Source organism: Orcinus orca, chromosome 3 (assembly GCF_937001465.1).
Source record: "Orcinus orca chromosome 3, mOrcOrc1.1, whole genome shotgun sequence".
In the NCBI taxonomy this organism is placed as follows: domain Eukaryota; kingdom Metazoa; phylum Chordata; class Mammalia; order Artiodactyla; family Delphinidae; genus Orcinus; species Orcinus orca.
Genome location: NC_064561.1, coordinates 67,458,206 through 67,475,487, shown reverse-complemented (window position 1 = coordinate 67,475,487; position 17,282 = coordinate 67,458,206). Strand labels below are relative to the sequence as shown.

The 17,282-nt window shown below is 40.8% G+C and overlaps 7 protein-coding genes and 1 long non-coding RNA gene across 10 annotated transcripts in view; 5 read left to right on the top strand and 3 right to left on the bottom strand.

Annotated features, from left to right (window-relative positions):
• Positions 1-5,998, top strand: part of LOC101280781 (protocadherin beta-4) — an 80,906-nt gene extending 74,908 nt beyond the window's left edge. The window contains exon 2 of the mRNA XM_004280313.4: positions 5,835-5,998. Coding sequence (XP_004280361.2) covers positions 5,835-5,975 — 141 coding nt within the window. The 3' untranslated portion in view covers positions 5,976-5,998. The remainder of the gene's footprint in view (positions 1-5,834) is intronic.
• Positions 1-17,282, top strand: part of LOC117196771 (uncharacterized) — a 190,218-nt gene that overhangs the window by 112,724 nt on the left and 60,212 nt on the right. The gene's annotated exons all lie outside the window — the stretch shown is intronic.
• The window catches only part of LOC101286646 (transcription initiation factor TFIID subunit 7), a 209,203-nt gene that overhangs the window by 144,678 nt on the left and 47,243 nt on the right, over positions 1-17,282 (bottom strand). The gene's annotated exons all lie outside the window — the stretch shown is intronic.
• Positions 1-17,282, bottom strand: part of LOC101284110 (transcription initiation factor TFIID subunit 7) — a 179,059-nt gene that overhangs the window by 114,534 nt on the left and 47,243 nt on the right. The window lies entirely within an intron of this gene.
• Positions 1-17,282, bottom strand: part of LOC125964116 (transcription initiation factor TFIID subunit 7) — a 178,927-nt gene that overhangs the window by 114,534 nt on the left and 47,111 nt on the right. The gene's annotated exons all lie outside the window — the stretch shown is intronic.
• The window catches only part of LOC101285376 (protocadherin beta-13), a 61,807-nt gene that overhangs the window by 14,854 nt on the left and 29,671 nt on the right, over positions 1-17,282 (top strand). The window lies entirely within an intron of this gene.
• Positions 1-17,282, top strand: part of LOC101284350 (protocadherin beta-2) — a 116,532-nt gene that overhangs the window by 92,646 nt on the left and 6,604 nt on the right. The gene's annotated exons all lie outside the window — the stretch shown is intronic.
• Positions 12,697-15,704, top strand: LOC101284609 (protocadherin beta-18-like). Its single transcript, XM_012536900.3, has one exon. The coding sequence runs from the start codon at positions 12,927-12,929 to the stop codon at positions 15,315-15,317; it is 2,391 nt and encodes a 796-aa protein (XP_012392354.2). The 5' UTR covers positions 12,697-12,926; the 3' UTR covers positions 15,318-15,704.

Genomic DNA, 17,282 nt, shown 5'->3' with positions numbered 1-17,282 from the left:
TCAATGTCAATGAAATAGTCTTAATATGGAAGAAGATGCCATATAGGGCTTTCATAGCTAGAGAGTAGAAGTAGGCGCCTTGCTTCAAAGTTTCAAAGGACAGGCTGACTCTTGTTAGGGGCTAATGCCGCTGGTGACTTTAAGTTGAAGCCAATGCTTATTGACCATTACGAAAATCCTAGGGCCCTTAAGAATTATGCTAAAGCTACTCCGCCTGTGCTCTTTAAACTGAACAACAAAGCCTGGGTAACAGCACACTTGTTTACAACATAGTTTACTGAGTATTTTAAGCCCACTGTTGAGATCTAGTGCTCAGAAAAAGATTCCTTTCAAAATATTACTGCTCATCGACAATGCATCTGGTCACCCAAGAGCTCTGATGGAGATGTACAACCAGATTAATGTTGTTTTCATGCCTGCTAACACAACATCCATTCTGCAGCCCATGGATCAAGGAATCATTTTGACTTTCAAGTCTTACTATTTAAGAAATAAATATCATAAGGCTTTGGCTGCCAAAGATAGTGATTTCTCTAATGGATCTGGGCAAAGGAAACTGAAAACCTTTTGGAACAGATTCACCATTCTGGATGCCATTAGAAATTCATGATTCATGGGAAGAGATCAAAATATCAATATTAAAGAGTTTGGAAGAAATTGATTTCAACCCTCATGACTTTGAGGGGTTCAAGACTTCAGTGGAGGAAGTAACTTCAGTTGTGGTGGAAATAGCAAGAGAACTAGAATTAGAAGTGGAGCCTGAAGATGTGATTGAACTGCTGCAATCTCATGGTAAAACTTTCTCATGGATGAGGAGTTGCTTCTTATGGATGAGCAAAGAAAGTGGTTTCTTGAGATGAAATCTACTCCTGGGGAAAATGCTGTGAAGATTACTGAAATGACAACAAAGGATTTAGAATATTACATAAACTTAGTTGATAAAGTAGCGGCAGAGTTTGAGAGGATTGACTCCAATTTTGAAAGAAGTTCTACTGTGGGTAAAATGCTATCAAACAGCATTACGTGCTACAGAGACACTGTTCATGAAAGGAAGGCTCCATCGATGCAGCAAACTTCATTGTTGCCTTATTTTAAGAAATTGCCACAGCTACTCCAACCTTCAGCAACCATCATCCTGATCAGTCAGCAGCCATCAACATCAAGGCAAGACCTTCCATCAGCAAAAACATTACGACTTGCTGAAGTCTCAGATGATAGTTAACATTTTTTAGCAATAAAGTATTTTAAGTTAAGGTATGTACATTTTATTTTTACACATAATGCTATTGCACACTTAATAGATTACAGTATAGTGTAAACATAACTTTTATATGCACTGGGAAACCAAAAAATTTGTGATTCACTTTATTGAGATACTCGCTTTATTGCAGTGGTCTGGAATGGAACCCAAAATATCTCTGGGGTATGCCTGTACATGCTGATGAATCTCAAAGTCCATATCTCCAGCCCAGATTTGTTTTCTGTGTTTCAGTTATATATGTACACACACACACACACACACACACACACACACACACACACACACACATTCCACAGGCACTTACCTCAATATCAACATGTCCCAAACTAACTTTATCTTTTTCTATTTCAATCTTGGTTGTTGTTTTTTTCTGCCAGCATTCCCTGTCCTAGTGAATGACGCACTAACCATCAGTACCCAACCCAGAGAGGTGTTCATTATCCTTGAGTCTTTCCACTTTTTCTCCCCATGCAAGCCATCAATCACTGGGTCTTAAATATTTTTATCTTCTAAATATCTTTCTAATCACCCCGCTTCTCCTTATCGACACTAGTATTACCTTCATCCAGGCTACTATCACCTCCTAACTGGTCTCTCTGATTCCAGTTATTCCCCCTGAAACTGATTATCATACTTCAGCCAATTTTGATTTTTCAAAACTGCAGGTATAATTATGTTAATCAACTGTTTAAGATCCTACATTGTATTATAAGTGCCTTTAGGATAAATTTTAAAATGCATGCTATAACTCATATAATTGTTTATGTCCTTACTCTGCTTCTTTCCCCCAACCTCATTTTAACATTCTCCCCCTTCCACGGTTTAAAGCTTGAGGCATATTTAACTTCCCAGTTTCCTTAAAATATCCGTTCAAAACGCTTCTCCTGGGCTTCCCTGGTGGCACAGTGGTTGAGAGTCTGCCTGCCGATGCAGGGGACACGGGTTCGTGCCCCGGTCCGGGAGGATCCCACGTGCCGCGGAGCGGCTGGGCCCGTGAGCCATGGCCGCTGAGCCTGCGCGTCCGGAGCCTGTGCTCCACAACCGGAGAGGCCACAACAGGGAGAGGCCGGCGTACCGCAAAAAACAAAAAAAACAAAAAAAACAAAAAAACTTCTGAATGGCTCCTCCAGATCACAACTTGTAGTTCAATACCTTAGGAAAGGTTTCAGTGATGTCCAAAAATATGGATTAGATTTTATTTATTTTAACAGGCACTTAACAAGCACTTACTAGCCACTTTGTAAAACTTAACTCATTAGATTCCTATGATAATAATCCTACGAGGTAAACACTATTATTACCCCTATTTTACAGTTAAGGAAGCAGAGGTACATAACTTGCCCAAGACTTAAGATAGTGAGTAGGAGAACTAGGATTCTAATGTAGACATTTTGGTTCCAGAATCCATGTTCATAACCACTATGCAATGCTGTCTCCTAGGTATAAGATGTCCGTTCTTGGTATTTATATATTACTATTTACCTGTGCATACATTCTGGCATATTTTAATTACTTGCCTGACAAATTTTCTAGACTGTGAGCTCCATAAAGACGCACATATGTATTTTTAAAAATATACAAGTGAAAAAAGCAATGACATTACTAACTATAATCGACTGAAATCTATAAGTGTTTACAAGAGTGTAGGGGAGGATATATTTGCAATTACTCAATAAATGGCCTGAATAAAATATCATTTCTTCAGTTCAGGACATTTTAATGGTTCCTCTTGTCGGGCATTCAAAACAGTGATAATTCAGTGCACTTCATGAACCTTGTTTAAATACTGATTCAAACAAACCAACAGTAAAACATATTTTGGAGGAAAATGTGTAAAAACAAACACAGATTGAATATAAATTATATTAAGCTACCAGCACTAAATTTGTAGATTGTGATAGTGGTATAGTATATATTTTTAAAGTCCTTATCTATTACAGATACTTAGTGAAGTATTTAGAGGTAAAAATACGTGATGTCTGGGATTTGCTTTAAAATACTCCAGATGAATTTATGAATTACTTGTTCAAAGAGAAAAAAAAAAATTCTACTGAAAAAATTCATAGAGACACATGGTGGCGCTGCAGGATAAGATGAAAAGAGTGCTTCTACAACACTGTGGGCTCCATTATTCACGGGAACAGAGAACATCCAACCCACTGAAAAGAGAGATATTAAGGAGCTTCACCTACAGACCTGCTGGAGGTTTATATACTCTCTAGAAGTTTCCAACTAAAAAAAGAATCAGAGCCTCAGTTTGCAAAATTAGAGCTGAACTTAAATTTTTCTACAAAAGAGGTTTCTTGAAGAAACCATGGAGATCAGAGGGGCACTCGTTCTGCGGAAAAGGCAAGTTCTGTTTATCTTTGTTTTACTGGGATTGTCTCAGGCAGGTCCTGAGTCTGTGCGCTATTCTGTGGCAGAGGAAACAGAAATTGGCTCTTTTGTGGCCAATCTGGCAAGGGATCTGGGGCTTGGGGTGGAGGAGCTCTCTTCGCGGGAGGCGCGGGTAGTGTGTGATGATAATGAAAAGCATTTGCACCTCGATTTGCTGACCGGGGATTTGCTCGTAAATGAGAAACTGGACCGGGAAGAGCTGTGTGACTCCACGGAGCCCTGTGTTCTGCATTTTCAGATGGTACTGGAAAACCCTTTACAGTTTTTTCGGGCTGAGCTGCATATCAAAGATATAAATGATCACTCCCCTACATTTCTTGACAAGGAAATAGTTATTAAAATATCAGAGAGTACCATTATTGGAACCACATTCCTAATGGAGAGTGCCCAAGATTTGGATGTAGGAAGCAACAGTCTCCAAAACTACACAGTTAGCCCGAATTCTCATTTCCACATTAAAATTCAAGACAGTGGTGATGGAAAGATATACCCTGAACTAGTCCTGCACAGAGCGTTGGACCATGAGGAGGAGCCTGAGCTCAGATTAACACTCATAGCACTGGATGGTGGATCCCCGCCCAGGTCTGGGACAACTTTGGTCCTCATCAAGGTCTTGGACATCAATGACAATGCCCCAGAGTTTCCTCAGAGGCTCTACGAGGTGCAGGTCCTGGAGGACACACCTGTTGGCTCTTGGATTATCACCATCTCTGCTAAGGATTTGGATGCAGGAAACTATGGGAAAATATCTTACACATTTTTTCATGCATCAGAAGATATTCGTAAAACATTTGAAATCAATCCACTATCTGGGGAAGTTCATTTGCGATCACACTTGGACTTTGAAGCAATACAGTCACACATTATAAATATTCAGGCAACAGATGGTGGGGGTCTTTCGGAAGAATGCACTCTTCTGGTTAAAGTAATGGATATAAATGACAATCCACCAGAAGTGACCATGTCATCAATTACAAAGATAATTCCAGAGAACGCCTCAGAGACCCTTGTGGCTCTTTTTAGTGTCCGAGACCAAGACGCTGGGGAAAATGGGAGGGTCGTTTGCTCTATTCAAGATGACCTCCCATTTTTTCTGAAACGTACCTTCAAGAACTTTTTCACTCTAGTTGCAGAAAAAGCACTGGACAGAGAGGAAAGAGCCGAGTACAACATCACCATCACCGTCACAGATATGGGAACCCCCAGGCTGAAAACCGAGCACAACATAACCGTGCTGGTGTCCGACGTCAACGACAACGCCCCCGCCTTCACCCAGACCTCCTACACCCTGTCCGTCCGCGAGAACAACAGTCCCGCCCTGCACATCGGCAGCGTCCGCGCCACAGACAGAGACGCGGGCGCCAACGCCCAGGTCACCTACTCGCTGGGGCCGCCCCTCGACGCGCACGTGCCCCTGGCCTCCCTGGTGTCCATCAACCCGGACAACGGCCACCTGTTCGCCCTGAGGTCCCTGGACTACGAGGCCCTGCGGGCGTTCGAGTTCCGCGTGGGCGCCGCCGACCGCGGCTCGCCCGCGCTCAGCAGCCAGGCGCTGGTGCGCGTGCTCGTGGCGGACGACAACGACAACGCGCCCTTCGTGCTGTACCCGCTGCAGAACGCCTCGGCGCCCTGCACTGAGCTGGTGCCCAGGGCAGCCGAGGCGGGCTACCTGGTGACCAAGGTGGTGGCGGTGGACGGCGACTCGGGCCAGAACGCCTGGCTGTCGTACCAGCTGCTCAAGGCCACGGAGCCCGGGCTGTTCGGCGTGTGGGCGCACAACGGCGAGGTGCGCACGGCCCGGCTGCTGAGCGAGCGCGACGCGGCCAAGCACAGGCTGCTGGTGCTGGTCAAGGACAACGGCGAGCCGCCGCTCTCGGCCAGCGTCACGCTGCACGTGCTGCTGGTGGACGGCTTCTCGCAGCCCTACCTGCCGGCATCCGAAGCGGAAGCGGCGGACGCGGCCCCGGCCGCCCCGCTCACCGTCTACCTGGTGGTGGCCTTGGCGTCGGTGTCGTCGCTCTTCGTCTTCTCGGTGCTGGTGTTCGTCGCGGTGCGGCTGTGCAGGAGGGGCGGGGCGGCCTCGGTAGGTCGCTGCTCGGTGCCCGAGGGCCCCTTTCCGGGCCACCTGGTGGACGTCAGCGGCACGGGGACCCTGTCCCAGAGCTACCAGTACGAGGTGTGTCTCAAGGGAGGTACTGGGACGAATGAGTTTAAATTTCTGAAGCCGATTATCCCTAATCTTCCAGTCCAAGACACCGGTAGGCATATAGGAGAAAATGAGAACTTTAGGAATAGCGTTGGATTCAACATTCAATAAAATAATTTACTTTAAACTTCTAATATTTTGTCATTCTTGGCAAACTGTGGATCTATTTTGTCAATCTGTAATACATTTTACGTTGGACGGTAGTTGCATGCATTATCATTCCTCATGTTCTCCTCACAGTTGCTTTAAAAATCTTTATTTGTGGCTATAATGACATGAAAAAATAATCTGTGTTCTGCTTTTTCATATATTTGGTCAAAATGTCATATTAATGGAGTTATTGCTAATTTTTTGTTCTGATAATGGCATAGTTATGCAAGACGATGTTATTATTTGGAGGTGCAAACTCAAGTATTAAGAGCAAATGCCACAATGTATGTAATTTACTTCTAGACATTTCATCAAAGCATAGATACAGCAAAAATTAAAAATGCTGTTGTAGAGAACGGACTTGAGGATATGGGGAGGGGAAGGGTGAGCTGTGACAAAGCGGGAGAGAGGCATGGACATATATACACTACCAAACATAAGGTAGATAGCTAGTGAGAAGCAGCCGCATAGCACAGGGAGATCAGCTCGGTGCTTTGTGACCGCCTGGAGGGGTGGGATGGGGAGGGTGGGAGGGAGGGAGACGCAAGAGGGAAGAGATATGGGAACATATGTATATGTATAACTGATTCACTTTGTTATAAAGCAGAAACTAACACACCATTGTAAAGCAATTATACCTCAATAAATATGTTTAAAAAAAAGTGCTGTTGAAGCTGGGTGGAAAGTATATTGGATTTTACTACACTATTCCCTTTGAAAATTTTCATCACAAAGGGTAAAAGTGCCACCTCTCCAGTATTCAGTAGTAGGGTATCTTACTTGTTTGTTTTTTGTTATATAGTGTTTTTCAAGAATTCACTTTATGACAAGATAAAAGTGACCACACTGAAAATTATTGATTTCTTAAGTAATTTTCCTTTTTTTTACTGTTGTCATTGATGCTGTTTTGGGAAGAGTCTTATAATGTTCCGGGATTTTATGTTGCTATTTTGTTTTCTTTCAATATACCACATTTGCTGGTTTAAATTTGTATTATTTTATGTTGTTCATTATGTAACTCATACGTTCATGGTATCATCTTGAGTAAATACTCCTCCATCAGAAGAGTACAGATAAAAACTTCTTAAGAAATTAAAATGAAAATTCAAACTGGTAGAGAAATAAATTAGGTTCACTTTTCTATTGATTTTAAAAAGTAAATATAAAAACATCCTTAATACTTTGTGGCCTCTCTCAGATGTTCATAAAGAAGGAATGGGTCTATATTAATGGTTTATAGATGTCTCATGGTGTTCCAAATTATAATATCTCCAATCTATAAGTGTACAGTTCAGTGGACACTTTGGTAACTAGAATGTAGTGTGGATATAGAGCTACTGTGCATATACATTTCTGTGATTTCTCTCATAAAATTAAATATTATAGACTAGATGATGTAGTAAAATGCAATTTTGCTTGACATTGTGAAATGGGTAAAACAAATTCCAGTTTTTTAGGAATTTTTTTCTTTGCTTCATGCAGTTTTTACTGGTCTTATTTTGTGTTGCAACAGATATTTACTAGTTGTGAGGATTTTATTAAATAGACATTTAAGCAGTACAATCCTGAAAAAGAATGTTTGGGCCCTCTTTATCTCTCAGAGTCATTTGAAGCAAAGCTTATGCTTCTTATGCTAAGAGTAAGAGTAGATAACAAAATATCCTATTTGAATGATACAGAAACAAACTTGTACACTACCAGATAGAATGGAATTCAAGGTCAGATATTTTATATAAGAAAATTTGGTGATGATTGAAGAGGTGTCAAAATCACTTGGGGTGGGGGGGGAAGAGACTGATTACTTAGCAATGTTATTGGGAAAACTGGCTCACTATATAAAGAAACAAAATCCTTATCTCATGTGATATAAAAATAAACTTCATGTGGATCTAAGAGGTGAATTTGAAATACTTAATTGGAAAAAATGTAACAAGTCTAAGTAAAAATGTCTTTATGACCTTATTATTGATTTTGATTTCTTAAACAAGGTTTTAAAAGTGCCAACAATAAGGATAAAAATTGACAAATATTACTACCTCAAAACTAGAGGATAGCCCAGACAAGCTAGCAGATGACAGACAGGGAGAAGCTACTTGCAGCATTTTCACTGAGAAGGATTAATATTTAGATTATTCAGATAAATCTTACATATAGCAAAAGTCAGAAAGTCGGAAGAGCCAATAGAATATTTTTAAAAGGACAAAAGGGAAAGGAAATTCAAAAGAGGGGAAAACAGAAAGTCTGAGAAGAACATGAAGTGATACTCAACCTCATTAGTTGCTGATACACATGATAAAACAGCAGTTTATACCCATAGCATTAGTAAAGATGACAAATTTCCATCAAGTGGAACCACAGGAAATTGCATATACACCCCATTTTGAAGGAGTTTCAATAGTATTTAATGAAATTTAGTATGTACATACTTTATGATCCAGCAATTCTACTTTGGGGCATATAAGCCAGAAAATTCTTACACAGCTTTACAAAATGAAGTGCATGATAATGTTCATCTTGGGAAAGCAAAGAATAGGAGTCTATCTACATATCCATCAGTAAAGCAATTGATAAATAAAATGTGGAACATGTTTGTGAAGGATTATTATGCAGTGATCAAAAGGAGTGAACTAGGTGTACAGACAACCACATGAATAAATTCCAAATGTTTCAAAAGGATGAAAGAGCCTGAGATTTATTGTACATACCATATACATCCATATAATACATAATATCTTAAACTTATAGAAATATACAAATATATAAACATTGGAAGAAGAGAAGAAGGAACACATGTAGGAAAGAAGATGTGTGTTTCTACATAGGAGTGCAGACAGAAGTGTGAGCTATACCAATGTCAATGATAAGACATTGTTTAAATTGATTGCAGCATTATAGAGTTGATTTAGTATTGATCAGATGAAGTTGGTTTAAAAAAAACACATTATTTCTCTATTCTCTCAATAAGATCAATTTCCCATACTCCATGAAAGCTAAAAATTTGCTTGTCATTTTAAGACATAACAATATCCTTGAGAATTTACCTTTTTAATAAGGGTGGTATACATTATGTACACCAACACTTCCACTGAAAAAAATAGCTAATAAAACACTAATATATGTCAGGTCACAGTTAATGTTTAAAGGTAACTCAGAAAGAGAAAATCAGCCCCAAATCCACTATTTTCCTTGGGAACAATTGGAATTCTGGGATATGTGAACCTCTATTTTGATGGTGTATATGGGGGAGGAAATCAAAGCCTGACAAACTGAGAAGCTGATAGAAGACCCTCACTTTAATAAATACGGAATCCTCAGAACGACACCTTTATGGTAGTATTAAACTGGAAATGGATGAGCCCTTGTTTGCAATTTCAGCCTTGAACTTGAGTTTTAGTGTTGAACTTGATTTAAGGTGGTCACTGACAAATAGCGCTCCCAGATCCTGATAGAACCAAATGCAGACCTTCTATGAAAGAAGGTTTATTCATCTTAATCCTAGAATTATTCATATAAATAATTTTTATGTTCTTAACTTGAACATAAATATAACTGCACGCACAAGGAAACATGACACCATGAGTGAGAGCCAGCAGAAAACATATAACACTTGCAAACACACATAAACTTGCAAACACTTCAAATATTTTGATTATCAGAAACAGTCTATAAGAAGCTAACAACTTTAACTGAAATAAAAGTTACACCTGAAAATGTACAGGGAACAAGAAACAATAAAATGTGAAAGATTAGGAAAGAACCAAATAGAGCTCCTAGAACTGAAAAATATGATAATCAAAATTTTAAACTGAATAAAAGGTTTAATAGAAAACTAGATGCAGTGAAATAAAGAATTTGTGGAGCGAAAGATAGGTCAGACTATAACTTATCCCACATATAGCTCAGAGGGTTAATAAGGTGGAAAATATGGAGGATGTGGTTAGAAATGCAGAACAGAGTAAAAAAGTTTAACATATATTTAACCAGAATTTCAGGAGAGATGAGAAAGAATAATGGCTGGGAATTGTCCAGAATTGATGAAAACCTTAATGCACAGATTCAATAGACCCAAGTAAACCTAACAGGATAAATGAAAGATAACCATACCTGGAAACATCATTGTGAAATTTCAGAAAGACAAGACAAATTTCAAAAGACTTTTCTTTTTAAAGAAAAGTCATAGGAAAAAGACACTTAATCTTTAAACACATGACAGACTGAAAGCTATGTTCCATGTTGACAATTTCTCAACAGTATTAATGGAAACTAAAAGTAAGATACCTTCCAAGTGCTGAAAGAAATCAGTAAACCTTCCTGCCTAAATAGTCTCTGCATATGAGTCATCAAATGAGAGAATCAAATCAACTGGATGTCAGTTGGTTTTAAATTAATTAAGATCATGGGAAAGAAGTGGTATAAAGCTATTTTTCAAATATAACTTTATAGTTTTACTCTGTCCCTCCCTTGCCACAGTTCTGAGTCCAGGAGTTTGACCTACTCTGTTTCTAGCCTTCTTCATCCCTAGTGACATCTAATTTTACCTTAGTCTAGTAGATCTATATGACCATGGCCAATTTCTAAAGATGGTAGTCTTTTAGAGCTGCACCTCTGAAATCACAAATTCAAACGTACTTCTCTCAATCTACAACTTACATTCTTTCTCAAAGGGCTTCAATCATCACTCATACCAATAAATCCCACATTTGTCTCTGCAGCCCAAACCTCTTTCCTCAACTTAATTTATATAATGTAAGATCATTTATGTTAACAATTTATATGGATACTCTATGGACACCTCAATCTCAACATGTTTTAAATTAAAATTTTCTATTCCTCAAAACTAAACGTCTTCTCCAGCTCTAAACATGTTCCTCTTTTCTCCTCTTCCTGTGTTTACTCTATCAGTTAATAGCGCTAACACTCTCCCAGTTCCCTAAGCCTGAAAAAAAGTACATTGACTTTTACTCCTTCCTATTCTACTCTGTCTAATCACCATATCCTGTATATTTTATCTTTATCATTCTAATACAACTCTATAACTGCATTTCTAGGTGACAGCAATATTATCTCTTACCTGTATTAATGGAACAACTTCTAATCCATCCCTTGCCTCTAGTCTCAACTCCTCTGTGATTTATCTTCAACTCTGAAACAGGATGATCTTCTTGAAAGACAAGAACACGGTCATGTCACTTTTCTATTTAAAACACTTTAATAGGGCTTCCCTGGTGGCGCAGGGGTTGGGGGTCCGCCTGCCAATGCTGAGGACGCGGGTTCGTACCCCCGTCCGGGAAGATCCCACATGCCGCGGAGCAGCTGGGCCCGTGAGCCATGGCCGCTGAGCCTGCGCGTCCGGAGCCTGTGCTCTGCAGCGGGAGGGGCCACAGCAGTGAGAGGCCCGCGTACCGCAAAAAACAAAACAAAACAAAACAAAACAAAAAAAACACTTTAATAATCTTACATTTCTATTGATGTAGATTCCAAATGACCTGGCATGGCTTACAAAATACTTGTTGATCTTTCCAATCTCAACTCTCACCGTTTCTCTCCTCTTACTCTATGGCTCAGCCATACTGATCCTATTTCAGTTCTTCCAAAATACTTCTTTCATTTTTGGATTTGCACAATCATGTTTTTAGTTTGCTGGAAATTTTACCCCACACCCAATTTTTGTTTGGATTACTCAAACTCGTTTTTCATGTATCAAATTAGAATTAACTTTTTCCAGAAAAGTCTTTCCTCTACTTCAAATCCTGGTTAGATGACCCTCGTCTATACTCTTATATTAGCATGAACTTTTGCTATCATGGCATTCATTATGCTCTATTTTAAATGTGTGACCACTTTTCTGCCTCTATCTTTCAGGACAGAAACTATGTCTGTCTGTTTACCACTCTATCCCTAACACAAAGTGTATGCTCAATAAATATTTGCTGAAAAAATTAATGAATGGATGATAATAAATTTAGAATTATGTCTCTGGAAGTCCTGGGTCTACAAAACAGAATTCAGTTCCACAACTAAACTGGGTTCTAGTTTGTTCAACTTTTTAAAAATGTCGACAGAAACTGGACATGTCTTACATTATTCACTACTGTTGAGCACTTACTTTCGACTACACTTATGGAGTATCCCTAAATAAACAGTACCATTTACTCAGCCTGAAATGTCCAGCCTCCCCAAAACAATTATTTGTACATACCAGTTCAGTTTTAAATACATGACATTATCTTTATTGTCTTTTCAAAGCATATTTGCTGATATCTAAAGAAGACTAAGATCTTTGGTTCCCATTTCCAATTTTCCTGGGAACCTCTTGCTCACTAAGTCAATTACATAAAAAGGTCCTCTTAACTATTTTTAGTTGTTTTAGTTGTTTAGTTGTGTTGTCTTCACAGAGATAGCATATCTTATTTGAGGTTGGGACTATATCTTAAATATGTTTTTTATAGCCACCACAGCTCTAGAGATTGTGGTTTATTGTGTTAAAGACTGAATAGTAACAGCATCACAAGAACAAAACTGAGAAAAGAAAATAGGAATATAGGAGAAAGTATAATTCAGAGTCATCAACAAACACGCAAGATAAATTAATATTTTGTCTCAAACTTACTTGGCTTTGTTTAAAACCTGAGACTCCGCAGAGTCGCGTGGTGGCGCTGCAGGATAAGATGGGGAAATTTTTGTACCATCAGATGCTCTGGTTACCGTGAACCACTGGAACTGAGAGCTCCAGAGAAGCAGTGGTGATAAAAAGAGGCTTTCAAGAGAAAGCTAGGGAGCCAACAACGCCCTCGTCACCGAATTGCAAGTCTATAGATTCTCAATGGTCCAGGCTAATAGCTGAGAGGAGCAGCTTGAGACTGAATTGAAATATTTCCGCGGAAAGACGTTCGGCTAGGGAGCCAGGGAGCCATGGAGCCGGGAGAAAGAAGCCCTCAGCAGATAAGGCAAGCGCTGCTTTTCTTTGTTTTCCTGGGAGGGTCTTTGGTGTGTTCAGAGACCTGGCGCTATTCTGTGGCAGAGGAAATGGAGATCGGCTCTTTTATAGGCAACGTGGTGAAAGACATAGGTTTGGGCGTGGAAGACCTGGCTGCGCGGGGGGCCAGAGTCATCTTTGATGACTATAAACCATACTTGCAATTGGATCGGCAGACTGGCAACTTGATCTTAAATGAGAAACTGGACCGGGAGGCGCTTTGCGATCTCACCGAGCCATGCATATTAAATTTCCAGATATTATTAGAAAATCCTTTGCAATTTTTTCGAGCTGAGCTTAGGGTCAAAGACATAAATGATCACACTCCCACGTTTCTAGACAAACATATACTTCTGAAAATCTCAGAAAGTACTACTCCAGGAACCTCATTCCAAATGGATAGCGCTCAGGACTTGGATGTAGGAAAGAATGCTGTTCAAAACTACACATTAAGCCCCAATCCTCATTTCCACCTTAAACTGCAAGACAGTGAGGAGGGTAGAAAATACGCAGAGCTGTTGCTGGACCAACCTCTGGATCGAGAAAAGGAGCCTGAACTTAGATTAACACTAACAGCCCTGGATGGTGGGTCTCCGCCCAGGTCTGCAACTGCACTGGTGCATGTGTTGGTCTCAGATATCAATGACAATGCCCCAGAGTTTGAGAGGTCTGTCTATGAGGTTTTGGTACCAGAAAACAGCCCTCTGGACTCCTTGGTCGTCAAGGTGTCTGCTACAGATTTAGATGCAGGACTAAATGGAGAACTATCTTATTCATTTTCCCACGTCTCCAGAGACATACGGAAAACATTTGAAATCCATCCCATTTCTGGCGAAGTCCGTTTAAAAGCACTTCTGGATTTCGAGTTAATTAAGTCTTATACAATAAATATTCAGGCCATTGACGGTGGGAGCCTTTCAGGAAAATCAACAATTTTAGTTAGTGTTGTAGATGTGAATGACAACCCACCAGAAATAGTCATAACATCTCTTACCAGCCCCATACCGGAAAATTCGTCACCTGACATGGTAGTCGCTGTTTTTAGCCTAAGAGACCGAGACTCTGGGGACAACGGGAGGATGGTTTGCTCAATTCAGGACAATCTCCCCTTTCTCTTGAAGCCTACCTTCAAAAATTTCTACACCCTGGTAACAGAGAGCCCTCTGGACAGAGAGAAAAGAGCCGAGTACAACATCACCATCACCGTCACTGACATGGGAACCCCCAGGCTGAAAACCGAGCACAACATAACCGTGCTGGTGTCCGACGTCAACGACAACGCCCCCGCCTTCACCCAGACCTCCTACACCCTGTCCGTCCGCGAGAACAACAGTCCCGCCCTGCACATCGGCAGCGTCCGCGCCACAGACAGAGACGCGGGCGCCAACGCCCAGGTCACCTACTCGCTGGGGCCGCCCCTCGACGCGCACGTGCCCCTGGCCTCCCTGGTGTCCATCAACCCGGACAACGGCCACCTGTTCGCCCTGAGGTCCCTGGACTACGAGGCCCTGCGGGCGTTCGAGTTCCGCGTGGGCGCCGCCGACCGCGGCTCGCCCGCGCTCAGCAGCCAGGCGCTGGTGCGCGTGCTCGTGGCGGACGACAACGACAACGCGCCCTTCGTGCTGTACCCGCTGCAGAACGCCTCGGCGCCCTGCACCGAGCTGGTGCCCAGGGCGGCCGAGGCGGGCTACCTGGTGACCAAGGTGGTGGCGGTGGACGGCGACTCGGGCCAGAACGCCTGGCTGTCGTACCAGCTGCTCAAGGCCACGGAGCCCGGGCTGTTCGGCGTGTGGGCGCACAACGGCGAGGTGCGCACGGCCCGGCTGCTGAGCGAGCGCGACGCGGCCAAGCACAGGCTGCTGGTGCTGGTCAAGGACAACGGCGAGCCGCCGCTCTCGGCCAGCGTCACGCTGCACGTGCTGCTGGTGGACGGCTTCTCGCAGCCCTACCTGCCGGCCCCGGAAGCGGAAGCGGCGGACGCGGCCCCGGCCGCCCCGCTCACCGTCTACCTGGTGGTGGCCTTGGCGTCGGTGTCGTCGCTCTTCCTCTTCTCGGTGCTGCTGTTCGTCGCGTTGCGGCTGTGCAGGAGGGGCGGGGCGGCCTCGGTGGGTCGCTGCCTGGTGCCCGAGGGCCACTTTCCGGGCCACCTGGTGGACGTCAGCGGCACGGGGACCCTGTCCCAGAGCTACCAGTACGAGGTGTGTCTGAAGGGGGGCTCTGGGACCAGCGAGTTCAACTTTCTGAAGTCTGTTGCCTCCAATCACCAGGAGTCTGTAAATGATGTAGAGGAAAACTCAAACTTTATAAATGGTTTTGGATTCAATTAGGAATTTTTTGGTTTTTCAGAGCATTCGGGATGAAAGTTAGTTTTCTCTAAATATACCGTTTCCATTAGCCTTTTTGGCCATAAAGAATTTCTTGATTTTTTTTTCTGATTTCATTTTGCTAGTTAAGGAGATTAGAAATTTTATTTGAGAATATACTCATACTTACTCTATTATTTCTATTTTGATGGAGACAAAGAACTTTCAATTTTACTTCATTACTGAAAAGTCATGAATATTTGTTAGTTTTTCAACTTTTCATCATCAAGCACTATTGATTTGAAGATGACCCCAAACCCGTTCTCTGATTGTTGTCCAGAAACTTTTTCTAAATTTTTGATGTTGTGGTTACTTAGGACATGAGCATGATACAAATATAATGAATTATTAGTAAATCTGCTGTTTAATCTGATATTATGCCTCCTTGTCTTAAACTTTTAAATGGAGAAATATCTGAAAAAACGGCATGTTTTTGTTTCACAGTAGTATTAAATGGAAAAGGCTACAATTTATCCTATACTTAAAGGTGTTTTCTCTTTTTTTATCAACCTGCAGTATATAATATATGAGTAGTATTGAAAGATTATTAAGTTATTTTAGGATATTTAAATAATAGATTCCTTTTGTGGTGTCTGTCTAGCCCACCCCATCTTTTTCTGGAAACTTCTCTCTTCAGTAAAAATGTACTGTTGCAGCCATGTTTATTTTATATGACCCATCTCCCTCTGTGATTTCAAACAACAAGACAAGGTGGTAGACATTACTGATCCAAACTGACCCAATCTCATTATCTATGCTTAAAAAAATGACTTTAGAAACTGGTTATAGTATCTCTGTTAGAAACTTAGCAAGAAAGTGATACCATGTTGGCTAAATACATGAAAGAAGCACAGAAAGCCAATCTACTTAGAGACAAAAAGGAAGGAGATGCCTCATTGTGGATTTTCCAGTCGCTCCCAAATGTACTTTCTCTCTTGAGCTTTTGGAAATAAATATGAAATTTTTAAATAAATTTCCCTCTAAATAAGATAGCTAAGTGGATTTGTTCTCTTATCAAAAGCACTTTTAGATATGCTTGCATGGATTGGACCTTACTATTAATTTGAGATGTTAAAAATTATGGTTTTCATATTAATGTAATATTTAGGATCAAAAGGTTGTGGAATATTAGTAGTCTGTAAGGGACAAGAACAAGCGTTTGTTAGAATATACAATTTTGAGAAGAATTGATGGATATATCCAAACTGTACAGTCTTTGGAGTGTTTAATAGAAATTAGAAATTCTTAGCAAATTCTATTATATAAGAGTTTTTGAATATCATTAGTGTCATAATAGCTTTACTGCAAAATAACACTGATAATGTAAAAATGTGGTCTAAGAGATGTATGCCTTATTTGTAGGCTCATTATAGCCTTGTTATTATGTTCTTTCTTTTTTAAAATATATTCCTTTGCTTAGGGGAACCAGGGTATTTTGTCATTCAGTGAAAAAACATTTTAGATCATTTTGAATTATTTCAAGTTACTATTCAAAGGAGCATAGAAAAAAAGTCACTTGAGAACATGCTGTCTTGTTTATTTAGCTCATACAATGAACTAGGATGTTAGCAAAACAGGGGGCTTCTACATTAGGAGGAGAATCCATCTATCAGAATTGTAAAATTAATTTATTCATTGATCTATTTAACAGATATTTGTTGAGTATCTACTAGGTGCCAGGAACTATTGTAGATGTTGATGGATGTAGAAGTGAACAAAACAAAGTTCTTAAACTCAAGGGTGACACAGAAAAGAAACAATTAAATGTGTACATATATGCTGTATAAGATGGTGACCAATGCTAGGGAGAAAAAGCAGGAGGAGATACGGGAAGTGCCCTCATATGCATTTTTCCACAGTTTGAAAGTTTCATAAAATCATAAAATCTCTGACCTTATATAGAAAGGGTATTATAAATTGGAATGAACT

Bases quoted from the DNA above. Each gene is read 5' to 3' on its own strand.
- LOC101284609 (XM_012536900.3), top strand. From the start codon at position 12,927: ATGGAGCCGGGAGAAAGAAGCCCTCAGCAGATAAGGCAAGCGCTGCTT.